Source organism: Staurois parvus, unplaced genomic scaffold (assembly GCF_062004578.1).
Source record: "Staurois parvus isolate SC_StPar_1 unplaced genomic scaffold, SC_StPar_1.0 ptg000157l, whole genome shotgun sequence".
NCBI lineage: Eukaryota > Metazoa > Chordata > Amphibia > Anura > Ranidae > Staurois > Staurois parvus.
In genome coordinates, this window is record NW_028317953.1 from 150 (window position 1) to 21,647 (window position 21,498).

General features: G+C 40.5%; 1 protein-coding gene across 1 annotated transcript in view; it reads left to right on the plus strand.

The window, feature by feature from the left end:
* The first annotated feature begins 215 nt into the window (after positions 1 to 215).
* Positions 216 to 21,498, plus strand: part of TRAPPC8 (trafficking protein particle complex subunit 8) — a 53,596-nt gene continuing 32,313 nt past the window's right edge. Inside the window, exons 1-4 of the mRNA XM_089675693.1 lie at positions 216 to 344; positions 1,077 to 1,208; positions 13,696 to 13,920; positions 14,985 to 15,093. Coding sequence (XP_089531819.1) covers positions 222 to 344; positions 1,077 to 1,208; positions 13,696 to 13,920; positions 14,985 to 15,093 — 589 coding nt within the window. The 5' untranslated portion in view covers positions 216 to 221. The remainder of the gene's footprint in view (positions 345 to 1,076; positions 1,209 to 13,695; positions 13,921 to 14,984; positions 15,094 to 21,498) is intronic.

Sequence of the window (21,498 nt, forward strand, 5' to 3'; positions counted from 1 at the left end):
TAAGCAGCAAACATCTTCAACATTACAGGACAAGTCAAGTTTTTGTGTGACTACTAGCTGCACATATTTGTATTGGCGTGCAAGTGATTGCTTGCTGTCCTAGTTGGCAGGCCCAGTGTCAAAAGGGTTTGTAATATTTGCTTATGCTCTGCATATTCCATTGTAGAAAAGCAGACATATATACAGTTTAACATCTTATTTGTGAATTACTGAAATTAAATATGTTCTTTTACTGTAGGAATATGGTTCTGGCAGAAAGATGTGTCTTACTCAGTGCTGAAATTTTAAAAAGCCAAGGGAAGTATTCAGAATCTGCTGCCCTCTTAATTCGTCTTACAAGTGAGGTATGTAAATGTAAGGTTCTGTTAAAGTGGTTGTAAACACTGAAGGGTTTTTTTTTTTTTTTACCTTAACTCATTCTATGCATTAAGGTAAAAAACTTGCACTGGGCCCAAATGCCCAATCCCCCTGAAGTCCCTCTGCCCGCCACCCCGAAACTTAAGTCCTTCATGGATCCAGCAATGTGCTCAACTGCATGTCTTCTTCTCTCTTCCTGATGTCAAGGGCTTTGCTGATAGCAATGGGAGCCATTGGCTCCTGCTGCTGTCAATCAAATCCTGTGAGGAGCAGAAGGCTGAGCTGCGCTGTGTGTGTAGACCGCTAAAGCCCGGCTCAGGGGCAAGGCCACACATCAAGTGGCTTGCTATGGGGGCAGACACAGAAGAGGAGGAGCCCAGAGCGCCGGTGGGGATCTCAGAAGAAGAGGTTCAGGGTTGTTCTTTACCATTGCACATAGCAGGTAAGTATAAACCTGTTTTATTATTTTAATTTAAAAAAAGTGTAAAAGTTTTAAATTTTTTGTTAACGTAGCATCCTGTATGAAAGTTATGCCTATTAAAAAATGCAAACTGATCTCTATGTAAGAAATTGTATAAAAAGCTCTCTCCCCATCATTAAAGTGAACAAAAAGATATTTGCAGATCTTTTTTTTTGTTTTTTTTTTATTACAGTGTTTTTTGTTGATTGGTGTTTTTCAATAACAGTAAAATGTTGACCGTAAAACTTTATGGCCACAGGACTCCGATTTGCGGAGTGCACTACTTCTTGAACAAGCTGCTCATTGCTTCATTAACATGAAGAGTCCTATGGTGCGGAAATTCGCTTTCCATATGATACTAGCAGGCCATCGTTTTAGTAAAGCAGGCCAGGTGAGTACATGTTAATTTTCTGCTTTTAGAAATTCTTCAGCAGGAAATTAAATTATGCGTTATTGTTTGATTTGCCGAAATCCAACCTTTTAAAAAAAAAAAAAAGAAAGATTAAAGGGTTAAATTTTCAAAGATTTATATTTCTGTCTTTGACCCTGTTTGGGAGATTTCTCCTCACTTTCTGTCCCTGTAACAACAGGATCAAAAACAGTGAGGGAGTAGTTTTTCTTGGGACATGAGGCATGAACAGTAATAATAGCATTGTGAGAAGTTCTAATCACTATCCATTTTATTATAAACATGTTTTGTTTTTGTCTGTGTCTCTGTTTTTGCTGGGTGTTGGTAACAATTGATCCTGTGTTAATGCTACAGGTGCCATTTCTGAAGCTTTATTATTCCTGTAAACTGAGTAATTAGTAGTACAGTTTACATAATGGGATAGATATTCATGGTCTTATCTCATACAAGAACCTAAAATTGTAATTTTAGTTTTAGGAGGTAGACTGAGGCAATTAATATGGCTTACAAAATCTAGCAAGTAGCTGACCAGTGTTTTGTTTGGGAAAATTACTAGAACTGAGTGATTTGAGGAAAACAAACATTGCACACATCCACAATCACTGCACAGTACAAAAACAGGATGCACAGTTTTGATGGTTTTTCTTTTGCTTCTCATCCATTTCCTAATGTGAAAACGTGTTGAATCTGATGTTCTAGGTTTATCCTAAAGCCGAAGCTGAGCTTCTTTTTTGCTATAGAGCTCCAGGGATATAACTTGCTTGTAATGAAGTGCACCTCATGCCTGGCTGGCTGCTGCATAGTATAGAAATCTTCACACAGTGCAGGGGTCCCCCAAACAGAGCTGATTTTACTGTGCAGCTGGGGCTAACGTCAGCCACTTCTAGTATAAAAGAGTTGCATCACACGCTCGCCCCTTCCACCAACCTCTTCTATTAACCGCTTCCTGATCGTCCTATAGCAGAGCTACTTCTATAGGGTGGCAGGGCTGCACAAAATTGCGTGTCTATATACGTGGTTTTGTACTTCCGGGTAGGGGGCATGCACCATTGGCGGCTACAGCTGTTGTACACTGGGTCCCGGCCAAAGATTCCCCCCTGACACTCGGTGATCTCCGAGGGACACTGACAGGGGAGAGGACTATGTAAACAATACAAAACTCTCCCCTCTCGGCACCAGCATGCTGCTTTGTATGGCTCTGCATAGCACAGCCATACAAAGCAGTGTGCTTACAGTGAAGCACAGAGACAGCCCACTATGTGAAACAGCACACAGTTAACCCTTTGATCACCCCAGATGTTAAGCCCTTCCTGCCCAGTGTCATTAGTACAGTGTCAGTGCTTTTTATTAGCACTGATTACTGTATTATGTGTCACTGAGGATGTCAGTGGCAGTTAGTCAGTTCCACTCCAGTGTCAGAATGCCCACCTCAGTCCTGCAGTTCTGCTATAAGTCGCTGATTGCCTCCATCACTAGTATAAAAAAAAATCCAGTATATATACCGCCATTTGTAGACACTATAACTTTTACGTAAACCAATGAATTTACACATATTGGGATTTTTATTATCAGACATGCAGCAGGATACATTTTGGCCTAAATTTATGATGAAAACTGTCAGTTTTTTTTTGTTTATAGCGCAAGAAATAAAAACCACAGAGGTGATCAAATACCACCGAAAGAAAGCTCCATTTGTAGGGAAAAAAAACGACACAAATTTCATTTGTGTGCAGCATTGTATGACCGCACAATTGTCAGTTAAAATAACGCAGCACTATATCGCAAAAAATGGCCTGGTCAGGAAGAAGGGTAAATCCTCGGGAGGGCAAGTGGTTAATAAAACTCTTCCATTCACAGAATGCTTTGAGTTCTGGGAAGGAAAGACAGGCAGATGAATTATAGGATCTGCCCTCTTTGATTTCAGAATTCTTTGCTATCTGAGAAATAATAGTAAGATCTACAAACAGAGAGGTGGTCAGAAGGGGTAGGCAACCGAAGCAAGTCTTTCACACTCACAGTGGCTGATGTTAACCCCAGTAGCACCAGGAGTTTAGAACTGTGAGGGCCCAGCAAAAGTGTGATTTCTTTGCACCAGCGATTTGGACATGAGACCTATTTTATTAGAGGTAACATATATCCTTAGTGCTGAATATAAAAAGAAATTAACTAAACTTCAGGTTTTTTGGAAAAAAAAAAATATTACAAAAAATAAGTTTAATTCAATGAGATATTGGACTCTTATTTCTGAAGAGTACCCATTCAATGTGACAGTAAATATCTTATCTATAAGGCATTGTTTACAGTTTTGTTATAAAATGCATGTGCTCTAACCCAAGGGAAAGTACTGAAAGCAAAATAAAAAGGTTTTTTTTTTAATTGTGCATATTCAAACACTTGTACTGTGTTCTAGTGGGGTAAAAATTTGGTTGCATGGTTACCAGTCTCCTGATAAACAAGCATACAAGCTGGTGTGACTTGGCCTGGCCATAAACAGTTTTTTTCTCATTCAGCCTGGGACTATCACCATCTTAACCAAATTTATACGACCCACCCAAGAGACCCTTCCCCTTGAAAGTCTTCTCAGCTCATCCTTTTATTTAATTTATTAATGGAATATAGTTAACCCTATATATATATTATTTATAGAAGGAGTCAACTTTACGCCTAATTAACCTAATTCCTTCTCCCGCCATGAAAATGGGAAGTCTTTTTGTAAAGTCTGCATCACATTCTTTGAAACATTGATGTTCAAGATCTCTAACTTTGGGGGTTTATTTTCAAGCTTGAGAGCTCACCGTACTCTTTTAGTAGTCCCATTAGGTTAGGCAAAGTTAACCTGGGATTCACAATGTAAAACAACATATTATCAGCATATGCTGCTAGCTTATGCTCTGTCTCACATATCTTAATAGGAGGTTATATCTACGCTCTTCGCGCATTGTGAACTATCCTTTCCTTCTTTAGGATAATCGTTATAAACGCTTTCAACAATTCTGCTCTTATTCCCATTCCCTCTCTTAAGGCGTTCACATATATACAAAATTTAGGGACCAATAAGTCTCCAAATGTCTTTTAATACCCAACCGTATACCCATTGGGGCCTGGACTTTTCCCTCCTGCTGTATTCTTCAGGGCCTTTTTTGTTCTAATGCTATTAGTTTTTCTTTTGATATTTTTGGCAGGCCTGCTGCCTTTAAAAATTCCTGCCGTTTACTCCTTTTTTCTTCCTTTTAGAGCTTTCGGGTTCTTAGGTTTTACATCATACAGCCTACTATAAAATTTTTGGAACGTTTTAGCGAAATCATTGGTGGAGTTGTGTGTCTCCTTTTTCATCTTTAATTTTTTCAATATAAGTTTTCGATTTCTTCTCCTTTTAAGTCTTATCAAATATTTTCCTGGCTTATTCCCCCACTGATATCTATCCATTGAGACCCTATTGAAGATATGCCTTGATTCCTGTTCCAGTAGGTCATTTAACTCTTCTCTTTTAAGTATGATCTTTGAATGGACCACTGTATCCTGTCTTTTTGTGTGCCTGTTCTAACTTATATAATTCCTCCGTCACCTCCTTTATTTTTCTCTCCCGATCTTTATTTTTTTTAGTTCCTGCGGCTATCAAGATTCCCCTCACATACGCCTTATGTGCTTCCCAAATGGTGGCCGCCAAGACTTACTCAATTTCAATCAACATAAAAAATTGCTCTATTTTCTCCCTCAACCTCCTCTCTACTTCGGGGTCTTGAATAAGCATCTCATTTAGTCTCCACATTGCTCTTTTATCTCCTGCTTGTCCTACCTTTAACCCCTTCACGCCTAAGGGTAAAACAAAACTAAATGCCTAAGCACAATTCTGCAACGTTGACATGTGATAGTAAAACCGTATATATCATCACAACTACTTTCTACATCCAGGTGGATTATACCTTGATTTTTTCAGGACAAATTGGGCTTTCATTTGGTCGTAAATGGTAATGGATAGCTCCTAATTTTTTTTTATTATCAAAGGAAAACTGGCCCAAAATAGTAAAAAAAAAAATAATTTGTTTTTATTTTTTTATTTAGCTGTGTGTTTTTTGTTATGACCATAACCTACCACCAAAGAACAACCCAAAATAAATTATCCAGCTCTTGACGATCGCAGCGATATCATTTATGTGTATGTTATTTGTTGTTTGTACCCGTAGTTGAGCCCAGAAACTATAGTGCGCATTTTGTTTTTGTCGTTTTTTTTTTTTTTTTTTTTGTTACCTAAAACACACTGACATTAACACGAACTGACACCAATTTTTTTTTTTTTTTTTAAACCCTGACGACCCAAAAACTAACCCTGCCAATAGGGGCGGACTGACAATTCATGGGCCCCCGGGCAATAGGGGATCATGGGGCCCCTGTGTCCTTGCCCACATTCAAAACACACCCAAAAAAGCTTATAAAAAGGTACCAGGGGCATTTCATGGGCCCCCCACTGACCCCGGGTCCTCGGGCAGTGCTCGAATGGTCAGTCCACCCCTGCCTGGCACTAAACTAGATCAAACTTTGATCTAGGTATTTTTCTTTTTTTTTCTTTAATATTTATTTGTTTCTTTTATTTTTTCTCTCTATGCCAGAAGTTATAGAGATACAATGTATCTCTCTTCTCCATTCATAGAGAGAGAAAAAACAAGGGGGCCGGGCTGCACAGTGACTGATCACTGTGATAGCCAATCAGAGGCTATCGCAGTGATCACTTGACCAGGAATCGGGAGTCCCTGGTCCCGATCGTTCGAACGGGACCCGGGGCTCTCAGTGACACCGCGGTCTCTGTGCTGGGAGCGCGCCGAGCAGCGCGCTCCCAGCACAAAAACAGGTACGCAAATATGCGGCCGCACGGAAAAAAGCCCAGTTCTGTGAGGTCGCATATTTGTGTGCTGCGGCTTCAAGGGGTTAATCTCGCCGTGACAGGAGATGATCTGAGATAGACATGACTTCTATTTGTAGACTTAACCAATGAATCCAATTGTCTGTGCTCGATCATAATATAGTCCAACCGTGAATACTATCTATGTGCCAGCGAGAAGGTATAGTCTTTCTCTGGGGTGTTTTAACCTCCATACGTCCATTAGCTGACTATGATGTAACCTCTTTTTCAACTCGCTTAATTTTTTACCTTCTCCTCTTGATGCAGTCGGAGACAAATCCATCCATGGATCAAGACAAAAATTAAAATCGCCTTCCAGGACCAGAGTCCCCCCTCTTAAACTCCGTAATTTTCCCCAACACTCCATACAGACATACTTCTGGATTTTGGTTCGGGCAATAAATATTAACTAATGTATAACTTTGTCCCCGCAGTTTCCCTCTTAAACATAGAAACCGTTCCTCTGGGTCAACCAATCTCTCCTCCACCTCAAAACCCAAGTTTTTTGAGAACCCGATCACTACTCCTTTAGCCCTCCTTATTGGTGAATCTGCATAATACCAAGTTTGTTAGTGCCTTGAGTATAATTTAACAGTATCATATGATAAATATGTCTCTTGCAAGAACACTACGTCTGTGTAGAGATAATGAGCTTCCCTTAGTATCTTATGTCTTTTAGTAGGAGAATTTAAACCTTTTACATTGTATGTCATTAAGTTAATCAGGCTCACAGCTGTCTAATATTTCTGCTCTCTTTCTTATTCAAAGGGAAAACTGTATATACTACCCGTCTCACGGACCTTCCTCCCATCCCAACTCTCCCACAATCCCCTCCTTCCAACCCTTACCTAAATTACTAAAAAACCCTTGGCCTATAAATTGCCCTGGAATATGCCATGGGACTCCCCCACTAGTGATTCCTAAATTGGGGTAAAACTCTGAAAATGGACACCCACTCCTGCCCCCCGCTCTCGGCATGGGGCTTAAGTATTTGGAATCCTATTTGGCTTCCCGACACCTCGCCAGCTCTACCCATCTTCCTCTAAAACCTGCTAAAGAACACAGGAGAGGTGGGGCAGAGAGGGAGAAGAAGAGAAAAAAGAAAGGAAAGGGTACAACAATTCATCCTTTGGAGCCCCCCTATCCCTCTCTCGCTAACCCTGCAAACCCCTCCCAACCCTATTTTCTTTTTTTATTCACAGACTGCAACTTCTCTTTTTTTGACCTTAGCCTTCATTTTCATTTGACCCCTCCATCCACCCCACAATTTCCAATTTCTGCAGTTCTAATTTTTCACAGAAGTCACTGAGTTCCTCTTGGAATCTTAACCTTGCCGATTTCCCGTCTTTCCACCTGATCAAACACACTGGGAATCCCCAGTTATATTGAATTCTTTTTCCCTTCATCTGGTCCAAGAAGGGTTTCAACATATCTGCAAGGACTTGTAAAATCGATTCTCCATATTTTAACTCTGGGGTCTCCTGCAGATTTTTCCATATTCTTTCTCTGTCCTCATAGTCATGGAATCGGACAATCACATCTCTAGGGGTATCTGATACTCCTGGTGGACCTTTTAATCTATGGATTCTCTCCATCCTCAAAGGATCTGTAACTAATCTCCCTGTCAATGGATTGAATATTTCTTTACTTTTTCCACTTCTTGTGCATCCTCAGGGAGGCCCCTGATCCTTAGATTATTTCTTCTCTCTATTTTCTTGGTCCTCCAATTTGTATGACAGCTTCCACTGTTCCTTTCACATCTCCTGCAACTGCGTTTCCAGATAACATATCTGCTGAGCCTGTGTCTCCATTTTCTCCTCCACTTCTTTCACCCTTGATCACATCCGTCCAAGATCCTTATGTATCACCGCCATTTCCTTTTTCATAAAAAGTTCCAGTTTTTTGCAAACATTTCCTCCCATCTCCTTTTTTGTGGGGATTAGTGATAGGGCTATGGCTGTTATCCAGAGGTGTTTTGATCGTTTACACTGTCATTATTATAAATTCATTAGTCTGATTCTCTTCACGTGCTCCAATTGACAATCTTGACTGATCCCCATCATGATTTTTTTCTTCCTTCCTGTTGTTTCTCTGGGCTTCATGTCTCTGGGCTTTTTTCCAGTGCTAACAAGTATTTCTTTATTGTACTAGTGTTTGCGCTGGATTTCAGGGTTTTTCCTCCCCATCTTTAGTGGGTCTACTCCTCATTTTAACTACGCTTAATCGCAGATCATTCTACTCACAGTTCAAAGTGCAATATTCTCATACCTCCAGGGGGACCCGTCTCCAGTAGCTTTTACAGTCCCGAATTAAATTAATAGCACATACGTTATGAACCTCAATGCTTGGCCCCTAAGATACCCCAGCTCTTTGCTCTTCTAACCGTCCAGCCCCACAACTAAGAAATACATTTACTTAGCAACAGAGAGCATTAACAGCTTTAAATTTCTTGCCATTACCCACGGCAACTCACCATCCCTTCCAAGCCTAGGGTTCTGGATCCAACTGTCTCTGTGCTGTTGGGGTCTTATATCTCGACTTATTGTATCATCTGAGAGGAGTGATCTGGACAGGAGCTCAGGGTAGCCTGTATCCAAATATTTCCTGCATCTGCCATGTCTCCCGACCTCCAGATCCCTGCAGAGTACCATCCGTTTAACCTGCCAGTGCAGTCCTGCACTGGCAGTCTCCACTGAGGTCCTTCTTCCCTCGGGCCCCTCCTCCTCTCCTCTCCCAGGGATCTCCGGGATGTTCCCCTTTCGGCCGGTGCCCGATCGCTCCAAGGGCTCCGGGGTATGAGCCTCCTGGTGCCTCCGGTAGGGCTCTCTGCCGCCTCTGGTCGCCACGTGACCAGCGTGCGGGGGGAAGGGGGCGGGGCGCTGCGCTGCCCAGGAGTCGGCAGCCAGGCAGGTAAGCTTGCAGGGCGAATAGAAGGGATCAGGCCCCAGGCAGCTTGTTCATAATGGGCGGGCGTTGGGAGCTCCTGCACCTAGGAGTCTCCAAGCGCCATGATCAGGGAGCAGTAGATTTTCTGATATGAATGGGTTATACCGATGCCTCCATGGTAATCTGGACACTTGCAAACAAAAAAGCCACTGACCAGCCAAAGAAAACCTTCATGATAGACTGAAGAGGGGATAGCCTGCTACTAGGTAGGCCAATGAAGAGGGAGTTACAATAGTCAAGGTAAGAGATAACAAGGGAGTGAATAAGTTGCTTAGTGGTTTCAGAGGTTAAGAACGGATGTATCTTGGAGATGTTGCGGAGTTGAAGTCTACAAGATTTGGACCGTGATTGGATTTGGGGCTGAAAGGACAGATGGGAGTTCAGGATTACACCTAGTACCCTGGCATGAGGGTAGGGTCTAATGGTTGTATTATTGATTTTGATGGAAAAGTTAGGGGAGGGGACAAGGGCTGGAGGGAACAGTATGAGCTCTGTTTTGGAAAGATTTAGTTTGAGGAAGTGGAGTGATATCCATGCCGATATGTCACTTAGTAGGTTAGCAATGCAAGAGGAGACTGAAGGGATGAAGTGAGGAGTAGAAAGATAGATTTGTGTGTCATCAGCATAGAGAGAGTACTTAAAGCCATGGAAGTTTATCAAGCGACCAAGGGAGGAAGTGTAGATGGAGAAGAGAAGGGGTCCAAGGACAGAACCTTGAGGGACCCCTACAGAAAGAGGAGGTGGAGAGGAGGAGACAGAATTATAGGAGCGCTGCGATAGGTAGGAGGAGAACCAGGAGAGAGCAGAGTCTTGGAGGCCAAGAGAGTGGAGTTTGAGGAGGGGATGGTCAACAGTATCAAAAGCCGCAGAGAGGTCAAGTAGTAAGAGTACGGAGTAGTGGCCATTGGTTTTAGCTGTTAGTAGATCATTAGTGAGTTTTAGTAGGGCAGTTTCAGTGGAGTGTAGTGAGCGAAAGCCAGACTGTAAAGTGTCAAGAAGGTTGTTGTCATTGAGGTGGGAGCTCAAGTGATTGTAGACTAAGTGTTCTAAGAGTTTAGAGGTAAATGGGAGCAGAGAGATGAGTCTTTAAGTTGTTCAGGTTGGCCGCGTCCAGAAAGGGTTTTTTCTTTTTTTTTTTTTTTTTTTTTTTAAGTATGGGAGTGATCTGTGCATGCTTTAGAGGGGTGGGGAAGGCACCATTAGAGAGGGAGAGATTAAAGATGTGAGTGAGGAAGCATAGGACAGAAGAAGAGGGTGACCGTAGTAGTTGATAGGGGACAGGATCCAGGGGGCAGGTAGTGAGATGGGGTTCTGAGAAAACTTTTGGTGACCTCTTCAGTAGTAGCAAGTTCCAACGAGGAAAGTGTGGAGGGAGGTTTAGTACAAGGTATGCTAAGTGGGTTAGATGTCTGCGTAGCGGCGATGCCCCTTTGAATTGCATCAATCTTGTTTTTGAAATATGCAAACCTGTAAGCAGTGAGTGAGTTACTGGAAGGAGGTGGAGTAAGTAGAGTTAAAAGTAGAGAAGAGAAGACAAGGACTGGATGACAAGGTATTAATAAGAGTAACAAAGTAGGCTTGTTTGGCAGCATGGAGGGAGGAATTTGTATGTTAAGAAAGCAGATTTATATCGGGTGAATGTTTGCTGAGATTTTGTTTTACGCCACAATCATTCCAGTGCACGACTATGTCGCTTAAGATTTCTGGTGTCAGTCTGCCACGGTTGTAATCGTTAGGGCCTGATATTTTTTGTAGTTAGAGGAGTAAGTGAGTCTAGTGTGCATGAAAGCAAACTGTTGTAGACAGCAGTGGCCAGGTTAGGGCAGGACAGGGGAGAGTTGCAGAGTAGAAAAGAGAAGGGTTTAAGTTGTGAAGGTTTCTGTGGGTAATTGTTTGCTGCTTGGAGGGATAAGTGTTTGAAGATGAGGACACTGTAAAGGTGATGAGATTGTGATCAGAGAGAGGAAAGGGGGTGTTTGTGAGGTTGTAGGGAGTGCAAAGATGGGAGAAAACGAGGTCTAATGTATTCCCATCAGAGTAAGTGGAGGAAATTGTCCAGTAAAGTGCTAAAATGACCTTTACCATCAAGACATGCTCACCAGGTATTTTTTGTATTGCTTATCAGCAGACCAACAAATTCAGCAGAGAGCTGTTCATTGACTGGAGACTCATTCGAGAATTGAGATTGATCATATCAGCTAAATCGCCCACACTGTAATGCAGAACTTAGTACTGAGGGCAAAAGTTCCAAGTGAATAACTAAATGATCAGTTAGAACTAAAGCTGGGTCATTGGCCTTATGCTGAGTACATTACTGTGAGGTCTGATAGACAAACCTAACCACTGTAACATGTTGCATGGCAATGTCTGCCAGCCAAACCAAAGATATGGAAAGTGTTTCCAAATGTTTACAGGTGGTATCCTTAAACACTGATGCATTCTTAATTGGTACATTCATTGTTTTGTTAAGGCAAAATATCGCCGTATCCACAGTGAGTATAGACCACTTCTTGAAATAGATATCATTCAGCAGTCTTGGGACTTTTAAGAGAGCCTGACTGGTAAGAGCACTAGTTGAAGTCCCTGGCTATTGCATTCTAAATATGGCTGGTACTGCTGCAGTAAGATCCAATATGGTCTCTTTAAAACTGAACTCCAGGTATGATCTTAATTGCATGCTTATATTGGTACAGCTTGGACTAATGTGTATGAATATACCATACATGTGGAAACTGACAATCACTGGAGCACTCAGTACTACTACAGTGATAGCTGCAATTTTCCTGTATCCTGTACCAAGCCGCTACCCCACTGCATACAGTCACTCACTTTGGCCCACCACCATTAACACAACACCTTGTATTTTTTTTTTTTTTAAGTAAATACAAGGCGTTGTCTGATTTTACAAGATGGAAACTGTGAAGTCACTGCCTCTCTCCACCTCGTCCAATCAGAGAATGCCTTGTATTGACAAATAAATTCAATGCTTTCTGTAAACTGTGACTATGCCGAGTTAATGGCCTCCTGCTCAGCACAGAACCCAGAAGATCGTGGCAATCACTGTATCGATGACTACTACAGAGATTGTCCAGTTCCAAAACAGGTCTATCGGGTATAAGGTACGCATACTTGCATTGGTTCCAGTCAGACCAATGTAATTATGAAGTAAGATCATACCGGGAGTTCGGTTTTAAGCTTGAGAGCTGATTCACTTGACTGAGGATCCTCAGAGGAACAAAATTGACCATTAACAAGTTGTGACTTTTCATTTCAGCACAGTTCTGCAGCAGAAGACACTAAAGCAGCTACAGCTGTAGGTACTGAGCCTGAAGGACAAGCTATGAAAGCATGCTTACAAACTGTGCGCTCAGAGTTCACAATCATATTTGCAGCTTGGCCCAAAAAAATTTGCATGGCTGTCTTAACTAGATATGGCAGGAGAGGGGGATACACCTGACGGTGCTCTGGAGAGCTCCAAAGAATGAGTTGACTCAAATAGAGGATATTGGTCCAGGTTGTCCATGTTAGGTCTCTTAGGGAGGGACATTGCAAGCTAGAACTATTATTTGTTTTATCTGTGTATTGGGGTCTGACATGTTATACCATATGGGTGAGTGAAGTGAAAAAGAAAAACGGCTGGTAAAGATAAAAGTAGTGGTAAACTTAGGAGAAAACTCTTCTCATGAGAGAAAAGATGTCCTAGCTTTTAGGACAGTGGATAAAAAGTGAGGCATGCTGGAAATGAGAAGTTACACCAGGCTAACCAAAGATTTTTTTAGTTTGCTAGTGTCCAGATCTTATTAAAGGTAGCAAAACCAGCAATCCAGTTGTATCAGAGCAACTACTGTTTCTGTATCCCTTAATGAACGATAAAGGAATCTGCATTCCACCTGGGAGCAATTGCACTCAGAGTTTGCATGAAAACTTAGTGAAAAGTGACGTGTCTGAGCTTTCTTTATCCTCAAAGAACCTTTTTTGATTGTACACAAAGATAAGGTAGTATTGAAACCTAGAACCTTCTGGATCCTGTGCCGAGCAGCTGCCCACTGCATACTGACCACAACGGGTCGCTCTTTCGGCACCGCTGCCATTCACAATGAATACAAGGCATTGTCTGATTGGACAAGGTGAAGACTGTGAAGTAATTGCCCCTTTCCACCTCGCCCAATCAAAGAATGCCTTGTATTGACACAATTCAATGTGTTATGTGAATTGCACCTGTGCCCAGGGAGTGACCCCTTGTTTGGCACAGGAGGCAGTCATTGTAATAGCACTGACTACTACAGAGATTGTCATCTTCCAGAGCAGGTCCATCTGGTAAAAGATATGCATGCCTCCTTAATGAACAATAGAGCAAACTGCTTTCCACTTGGGAGCAATGGCACACAGAAATTTTGCATGCAAACATATTGAAAATTAAAGTCAGTTATATAAAATAAACGACCATCATATTTTCACGCTTCAGGCCTATTCTGTGTAATTGCAACTTTTTTTTATCTCATTTGTTTTTCGTGTTAAGAAGGAATTGTATTTGTGTGGTTTGTTGTTTAGTTTTTTTTTTTACAGGTATATGTATATATTTATTCTGCTGTTTGGAGTAAAACAGGTTTTACTGCTTTCTTTTAGAAAAAACACGCTCTGCGATGTTATTGTCAGGCAATGCAAGTGTACAAAGGGAAAGGTTGGTCATTAGCGGAAGACCACATCAACTTTACCATTGGTCGTCAGTCAGTCACACTGCGCCAGCTGGACAATGCGGTCTCTGCTTTCAGGCATATTTTGATTAATGACAGCAAGCAGCCAGCATTGCAACAAGGGGCTTTTCTTCGGGAGTATCTGTATGTGTATAAGGTAAAATATCAGTTTTAATTTCTTAAGCACTCTGTTAAAGGGAATATAAACCAACCCAAAACACAAAATTGTAACATTTCATCTTATCAGTCATTTGATGTTGTGGCTACATTAGTTTTATTATTTCAGGCCTATTTGTTTATTTTTACCTGGTGATCCTGTCAGTAACAATTCTTGTGTTTTATAGCTGACAACACTCTCTCACTGCACTGTATCAATGCAGCAGTAATGAAGTCACTCTAGGCTGCTCTCCTTATTCCAACTGCAAACTTTGCTTTTTACTGCATAGAGGTTGATATATTTTTTTTAGTTTACAGCCGATAGCCTGAAAAGCCAGTAGTTGTATGGACATCAGTTCAGTGCACAGGAAGGTACAAGCATAGTGAATATCTGGCAAAATAAACAAATATTTTTCTGTACTTGCAAAAAATGTACTTAGAACTTTACCCATAACAACTTAGAATGTTCTTAAGCAAGAAGCATACATTCCATATTAATAATTATCTTACCAAAATTAATGTGTGCTCTAAATTGCCTCCATCATTGTTCCTGTTTCTTCTTGCCAGAGGCTGCCATTTTACCAGAGCCCATGAGCAGCATTAAATCTTTAGGCTGTCAGCAAATTGGCCTCTACATGTTCGGCACAGTGCCTAAAAATGGAAGGCAACTGAGCATGTGCAGAGCAGGGTGATTCAGTGTATTACTGAATTTTAAACAGTATAGGCACTTATTTTTAATGTTTTACAAAGCTATACCTGCAACAGGGCAATCTGAAGTGATGTAGCAGGACAGAATTTTCTTAAAATAATTATTTCCTTGTATAAAAATACAGCAACAGAAGGAAAAGTTTGGAAAAGAATCTCTTGATTATGACTTACTTTCATAACCTAATTGTGTCATGCTTGTTAAGATTACACTTGATGAATTGCCTTACGTGGGCAAGCTGAGTGTGTCTTTTTTAAAAAAATTGTATGAATGTATCTAACCAGATATGTTTGTGTTTTGGTGTTTTTGTAGGTTTGTTTTGCCTGTTTATAATTTTTCTGTTTTTTTGTTCTTTCAAGAATGTATGTCAACAATCTCCTGAAAGTCCTTTACCTCAACTCCCGCTGCCATATATCAATAGCTCTGACACCCGTGTCTTTTTTGGTCATGATAGGCGGCCTGCTGAAGGTTAGTATATACTGATGCTGAAGGACATCTCTTTGAATTCATAGAAGACAATGAGTCATTGTGATGAGAAATCTATTGCAAGGCATTGAAATAATTCTGTAATTTAAACATATATGGCAGTGTACAGCCACCCCCCCCCACTTTGTCAATATCTAGCCTAATTATTAAAAACATGGCATTAATAATTTGTTAGATCAGTTATATATATTTGCTCATGCACACAGTAGTTGTTAGTATACACACAGGCTCACATGTTCACGATCCCCCAGAGGACATAATAATTTGGCTTAAAGGCTAAGTCCACCTTTTGGAAAAATAAAAATATATGCACATATATCTGCAGCAAAAAGTGTATTTTGAATTTTTTTGCATGTTAGCCTTCAGAGCATTGCAACCACTTTCATTGGATCGTGGGTGCTATGCCCCAGACCCCTGGAGACTCTTCCTCCAGCTCCCTGTCTGTACCAAGTTTTGGGCTTTCAGCTGGAGAACTGGATAAAGTGTCAGTAAACTACAAGTGTGGTGATCGAGTGTGGTACACTTGGCACCATGCTTCGTATTACACCCTAAATATGGGAGTAAGCTGATTTAAAAGGTGTAGTTGGCCTTTAACCTCCCTGGCGGTAATCCCGAGTGTGGCTCGGGGTTAATTTTTAGTACCAAAAGTGGTAACCCCGAGCCTCACTCGGGATTACACTGTAGTGTAATTTATCTTGTCCCTGCGATCCCCTGATGTCCTCCCACTGTGTCCTCCAGCCAATGCCGGCATCCGTCTTCCGGGTTCCCTTCCCTGCGAGCGCCGTGACGCAGGGGGGGCCGAACCGGCCGGAGATTCAAAAAAGTAAATAAAACATGACATACAATACATTGTAATCTGTTAGGTTTACATTACTGTATCAAACTATTTCACCTCAGTTTTGTCCATAGTGCTTTGTCCAGTGCGCTGCCTGCACTTTTCAAGTTCTTTCTGCCTGGAAACTTGAGAACATCCATGGCATCCAAAAAGCATCCCTTTAGGTCAAAAGCGGTTTTAGACCAGCTAGAAAACAGCAATCGTGAATTGGAATCACTTGCAGAATAGAGCGATAGGGAAATTCGTCGTCAGACACTGAAAGTGACGACAGTGACAATTCTGCAACTGAGCTCAGTGATGTGCGAACTTGGTGCTCTATTTAAAAATTCAGTGTTTTTGGTTTGATTACATTATTGAATTAAATGTATTATATTATTTTTTATAATTTATTATATTATAATTTATGATTTCGTGTTTCAAACTTTATCATACCCGGAGTGTTTACTAGACTCTTCTTCGGACACATTTCAGTGAGTTATTCCTAAGAATTACAGGCCTACAATATAAAACATACAAAACAATGTACCGCTTTGACATTCAAAAATATTGACAAAATCATACCATCAGGGAGCTTAAAATAAACCTGACACTTTCTAAAACTGATCTCAAAATGCAGACCCCCCCCCCCCTTGAAGTGGAGCCCCAAAGCCTTACCCTACCTTTTTTAATAGGAAAAATAGAATTTTTATTTTTGTCACTTTCTTAATTTTCATTACTTTGTTCACCAGAGTTTGTTTTTTTCAGAATATTTTTCTATAGAAAGTTGAAGCTAACTGTAGTCATACAGTATGACACCTTTTGTGAAAAGATGTTCATGCATGCCTTTGCACCATTAGCATGACAGTGTTGCTGATTACATAGTAGCGTAGTGAATGCCTGGCTACTGTATATATGTCCATCATTCATTCTGCTACACTTTCTAGTACTTGTGTGTCAAGGATTCAGTAATTTGGTAATTCATTTTGTGAAGGTTGCAAAAAAAAAAAAAAAGCATAACTTGTGTAGGTGTTACATTTTTCACTCTATGTACTGTACGTCATTGGAATTCTTTACAGAAAGACAAAGTAACGAAGGGTGCACATTGTATGTGGGTGTATATATGTGTATATTGTGTGTGTGTGTGTGTGTGTATGTATGTATGTATGTGTATATATATATATATATATATATATATATATATATATATATATATATACTCACAAATATGATTTTATAATTTTAAGAGTACAGCAAGCAAAGCAAACATGTAGAGTGAAGTAACCTAAACACGTTTAATTTGCTGAAGTTTTGTAAGTGAATGAAGCATTGACCAATGAATGACAGTTTAATATGCTTTGATGTTTGCCTTAATAAAAAGAAAAGAAAAAATACGCCTGTGACGGGAGAAATATGACAAACGTAAGTGACAGAATTTCTCTCCACGTTTGTTCTGCATTAGGCCCCTTACTCATGTGCATAGCTGTGGATGGCATTGTCAGCAGTGACTGACTTGCATTTAACAGGCAATCAGGAGGGGGATATGCTACTCCCTAAATGACTTTATGAAGAAGAATTTCACATTGAAATCCTGATTTACTGAGCCACAATTGGACGTGGTTGCAGAGAGGCCACAGTAACATTTATGGGGCATATTGGCAGGCAGGATAACCTGCTAATTGCTATATCCCTACTTTTTTTTTCTTCTTGCTTTACTGTAAAGTGCAGAATTACAAGCACAACAATGTGGATGGACCCCACCAACAACTGTTGCTGTGTTTTGACAGGCGACTGAGATGTATTAAAATGCTTCCCAACCAAAAATTTTCTGCAATGACATGCCCATGTGATAGGGGTGTTTATTGACATGGAAAGTATTCCTGCCAAAGTTTCAGCATAGCAACCAAACCATTAGCATTTTCAGAAAGTGAGGTCTGTGATGGCAGTTTAGAATGTTCTTTGTTTACATAATTACTTCAAGCTTGTATATAAAAATTGAACCTCAAATCTCTGACTTTACTGCTAACTCTACATCAGAACAGCTTTACATACACATTACAGTTGCAAAATTTGGACATGTTTGGTCTCAGATCTATGGGGTAAGCTAGATGCTTGTCGCATAACAACTCTCTGTGTACATTGTTTAGGTTAGTTTGACAACATATTTTAATTGCTGACGTTCTAACCCAAGATGTGAACAAAGATTTGCTGACCTGATATTGGCAGGATCAAGTTGGCATATTAGACAATGTCTATACTGAGATTTGATCATTTGTCATTTCTGATTCCTCTCTTCTGGTAAGAGAGCTTGTAACCAATGATGGGTAATTACAGTGGTTCTAAAGCCTGTCAATCAAATGCTGTGACAAAAAAAATGAAGGTTTAATATCCCTTTAACAACTTGTCCTTCAGAGGATTTATCCCCCCTTCCTGACCAGACCATTTTTTGCTTTTTGGCACTGCGCTATTTGAACTGGTAATTGCGCGGTCGTGCAATGCTGTACCCAAACTAAATGTATGTCCTTTTTTCCACACAAATAGAGCTTTCTTTTGGTGATATTTGATCACCTCTGCGGTTTTTAATTTTTGCGCTATAAACAAAAAAAGACCACCAAATTTAAAAAAGTAAACTATATTTTTCACTTTTGGTTCTAAAAAAAATATCCAATAAACTCAGTCATAAATTTAAGCTAAAATGTATTCTGCTACATGTCTTTGGTAAAACAAAATCTCAATACATGTATATTTGGTTTGTGTGAAAGTTATAGCGTTTACAAACAATGGTATATATATTGCAATTACGTAGCTATTACTTTCTGACTGCCTATCACATTTCTTGAGATGCTAAAATGCCAGGGCAGTACAATCCCCCCCCCCCCCCCAATGACCCCTTTTTGGAAAGTAGGCACCCCAAGGATTTTGCCGAGGCATGTTGAGTCCATGGAATGAATATTTTGAATGACAATTTTTTTTTTTTTTTACATAGTTGTCACTTTAATGATACATTGCTCATGCATGCCATGGGTATATGTGGAATAACACCCCAAAACACATTCTGCTACTTCTTCCAAGTATAGGGATACCACATGTGAGAGACGTTTTGGCAGCCTAGCTACATACACGCCCCCAAAATCCAATGACCACCTCCAGGCTTTCAAAGGGCATATTTCCTCATATCACTTTCTCACTACTTATCACAGTTTTGGAGGCTCTAAAATGCCAGGATACTACAACCCCCTAAATGATCACTTTTTGGAAAGTAGACACCCCAAGGAATTTGATAAGAGGTATGGTATTTTACAGATATTTTTGTCACAGGGTTTTGAGAAAAAAAATTTTTTTTTTGTTTTCTTTCTTCGTTTTCCAAAAACGTGGCAACAAATGAGATCTGCAAAACGCTCAGCATGCCTCTTAGCAAATACCTTGGACTGTCTATTTTCCAAAAAGGGTCATTTGGAGGGGTTGCTTCTTCTATCCTGGCATTTCAGGGCCAACATTAGAAGCTTATGCAACTCATTACCCACTCTTGAAGACCAAGCCTTTTCTGACACTTTACTTTAACATGAAAACAGTTTTTTTTGCTAGAAAATTACTTTGAACCCCCAAATATTATATATTTTTTTAAAGCAGAGGCGCTGGAGAATAAAGCTGTGGGTGTTGAAATTTTTTCATCACACAGTATTTGCGCAGCAATTTTTCAAACGCAAATCTTTTGAAAAAATACACTTTTTAGAATTTGAATGCAAAAAAACAATATGTTGCCCAATTGTTTGATAAAATATAAAAGATGATGTTATGCTGAGTAAATAGATACCAAACATGACATTCTTTAAAATTGCGCATGCCCGTGCAAAGACAAAGTACATACATTTTTATTGTCTATTTGCGACGCTTTAAAAGCTTTATATGTTACCAATTTATATTTACACAGGAGGTCTAGTGCTAGAATTACTGCCCTTCGATCTGACGTTCGCAACAATACCTCACATGCATGGTGCAACCGCTGTTTACATACCGGCATGGGATCAACGCTTGCGCGTGCAGGGATGCAAGGGTGCTATTTTTTTTTTTTTTTTAGTTTTGATTTTTTAAATTATTTTTACACTGTCCCTTACATTATTTTTTTATCACTTTTAATGCTATCACAGGGAATGCAAATATCTCCTATAACCTCAATGAGCATTGTCATATATTCTTGGTTTGAGAAATCTGGGGTCTGTCAGACTCTAGATATCTCCTCTGCCCTTACATTATCTAATCTCACCAAGATCGGTGTGATCAGATGCTTTCCCAGTTTACAAATGGCGCTGTTTATATCCTGCGAAACTGAATTTGATTAAATGCTCGTAACTTCCGGTCTCTTAGACTATAGAGATGATTGGAGCTATTCTGGTCTCTGATCAGCTCTATGGTCAGCCAGCGGAATTGCTGGCTGCATTCTCGGATTCCCTTGTGGGACAGGAGAGCCCAAGAAATCTGTGAAAGGGGGGGGGGGGGGGAGAATGTGCAGTGTTTCCACTTCTCTCCCTGGACCGACAGGTGGGGGGGAAGCAGCAGTGGGGGGTGCAGGTGCGATCACACCCCAAAATAGGAAGCGACGAAACATTATGTCGCTTTGCCAAGATCTGCTGCTTGCCCAGAAAGCGGTTGGCAAGTAGTGGGGGGGTGATAAGGGATTTTTTTTATTTTTATTTATTTTTTTTTACATTTTGCTTTGTAGGAGAAATAAAGATCATTTCTCCTGCAATGCAAAGCTTGCTGTCGTGAACCTAACTCATTAAGTTTTGACAGCTCAGGATAGTGATCTGTGATTGGCTGGAGTTGGTCACATGGTACAGGGTGTTGTGATTGGCCCCATGTATCATGTGACAACTGTGGGCCAATCACAGCTCACTAGGAAGAGAAGCAGAGCTGTTATGAATGAGATTGATTCATAACAGCTTTGCTTCCATAGTGATCATGTGCTCGCAGAGTCCCGTTCACCGGGATCTTCATTCTGCTGTGTCCGCTGGACACAGCAGTTCTGAGGGGGGGAGCGCTGCACGCTCCGTGTTAGTACAGCCAGAGCAATGTAAAGTCAATGCAGTATGACAATTTGAAGGCCTTTTATACACAGTTGGTGTACAGACCTTCCCCAGAAATATAATTTCCTGCTTGTTTGATTGGCTCACTGATTTTCTCAGTAGTCTGCACCAAGATGCCCTATTTTAGGCATCCTCTGCCATAGGAATTATATTTTTGGTGAGATACTCCCTATGGGTTAATTTCTTTGAATGTAGACACATGCAAGTTTTCTCATTAGAAGATTGCAAGTGCTTTAAGCTGATTAGAGAATAGACGCACCCATTCAGGAACTAGACTTCTAAGGAGATAATAGAACATACAGCCGTTTCCTAAGAACAAAAATGGGTGGGAATCTACTACAAAGTGTTAATATCCTTACAATGTACATTTGTCACCCAGAAGGGATTGTTTTTGATCAAACTATAACTAGTTCTACTTGTTGTTTCCCATATTTTTTCCCATGGAATTGCTGGTTAAAAATTAAGGGGGTGTATTGGATAGTTGATTTCTCC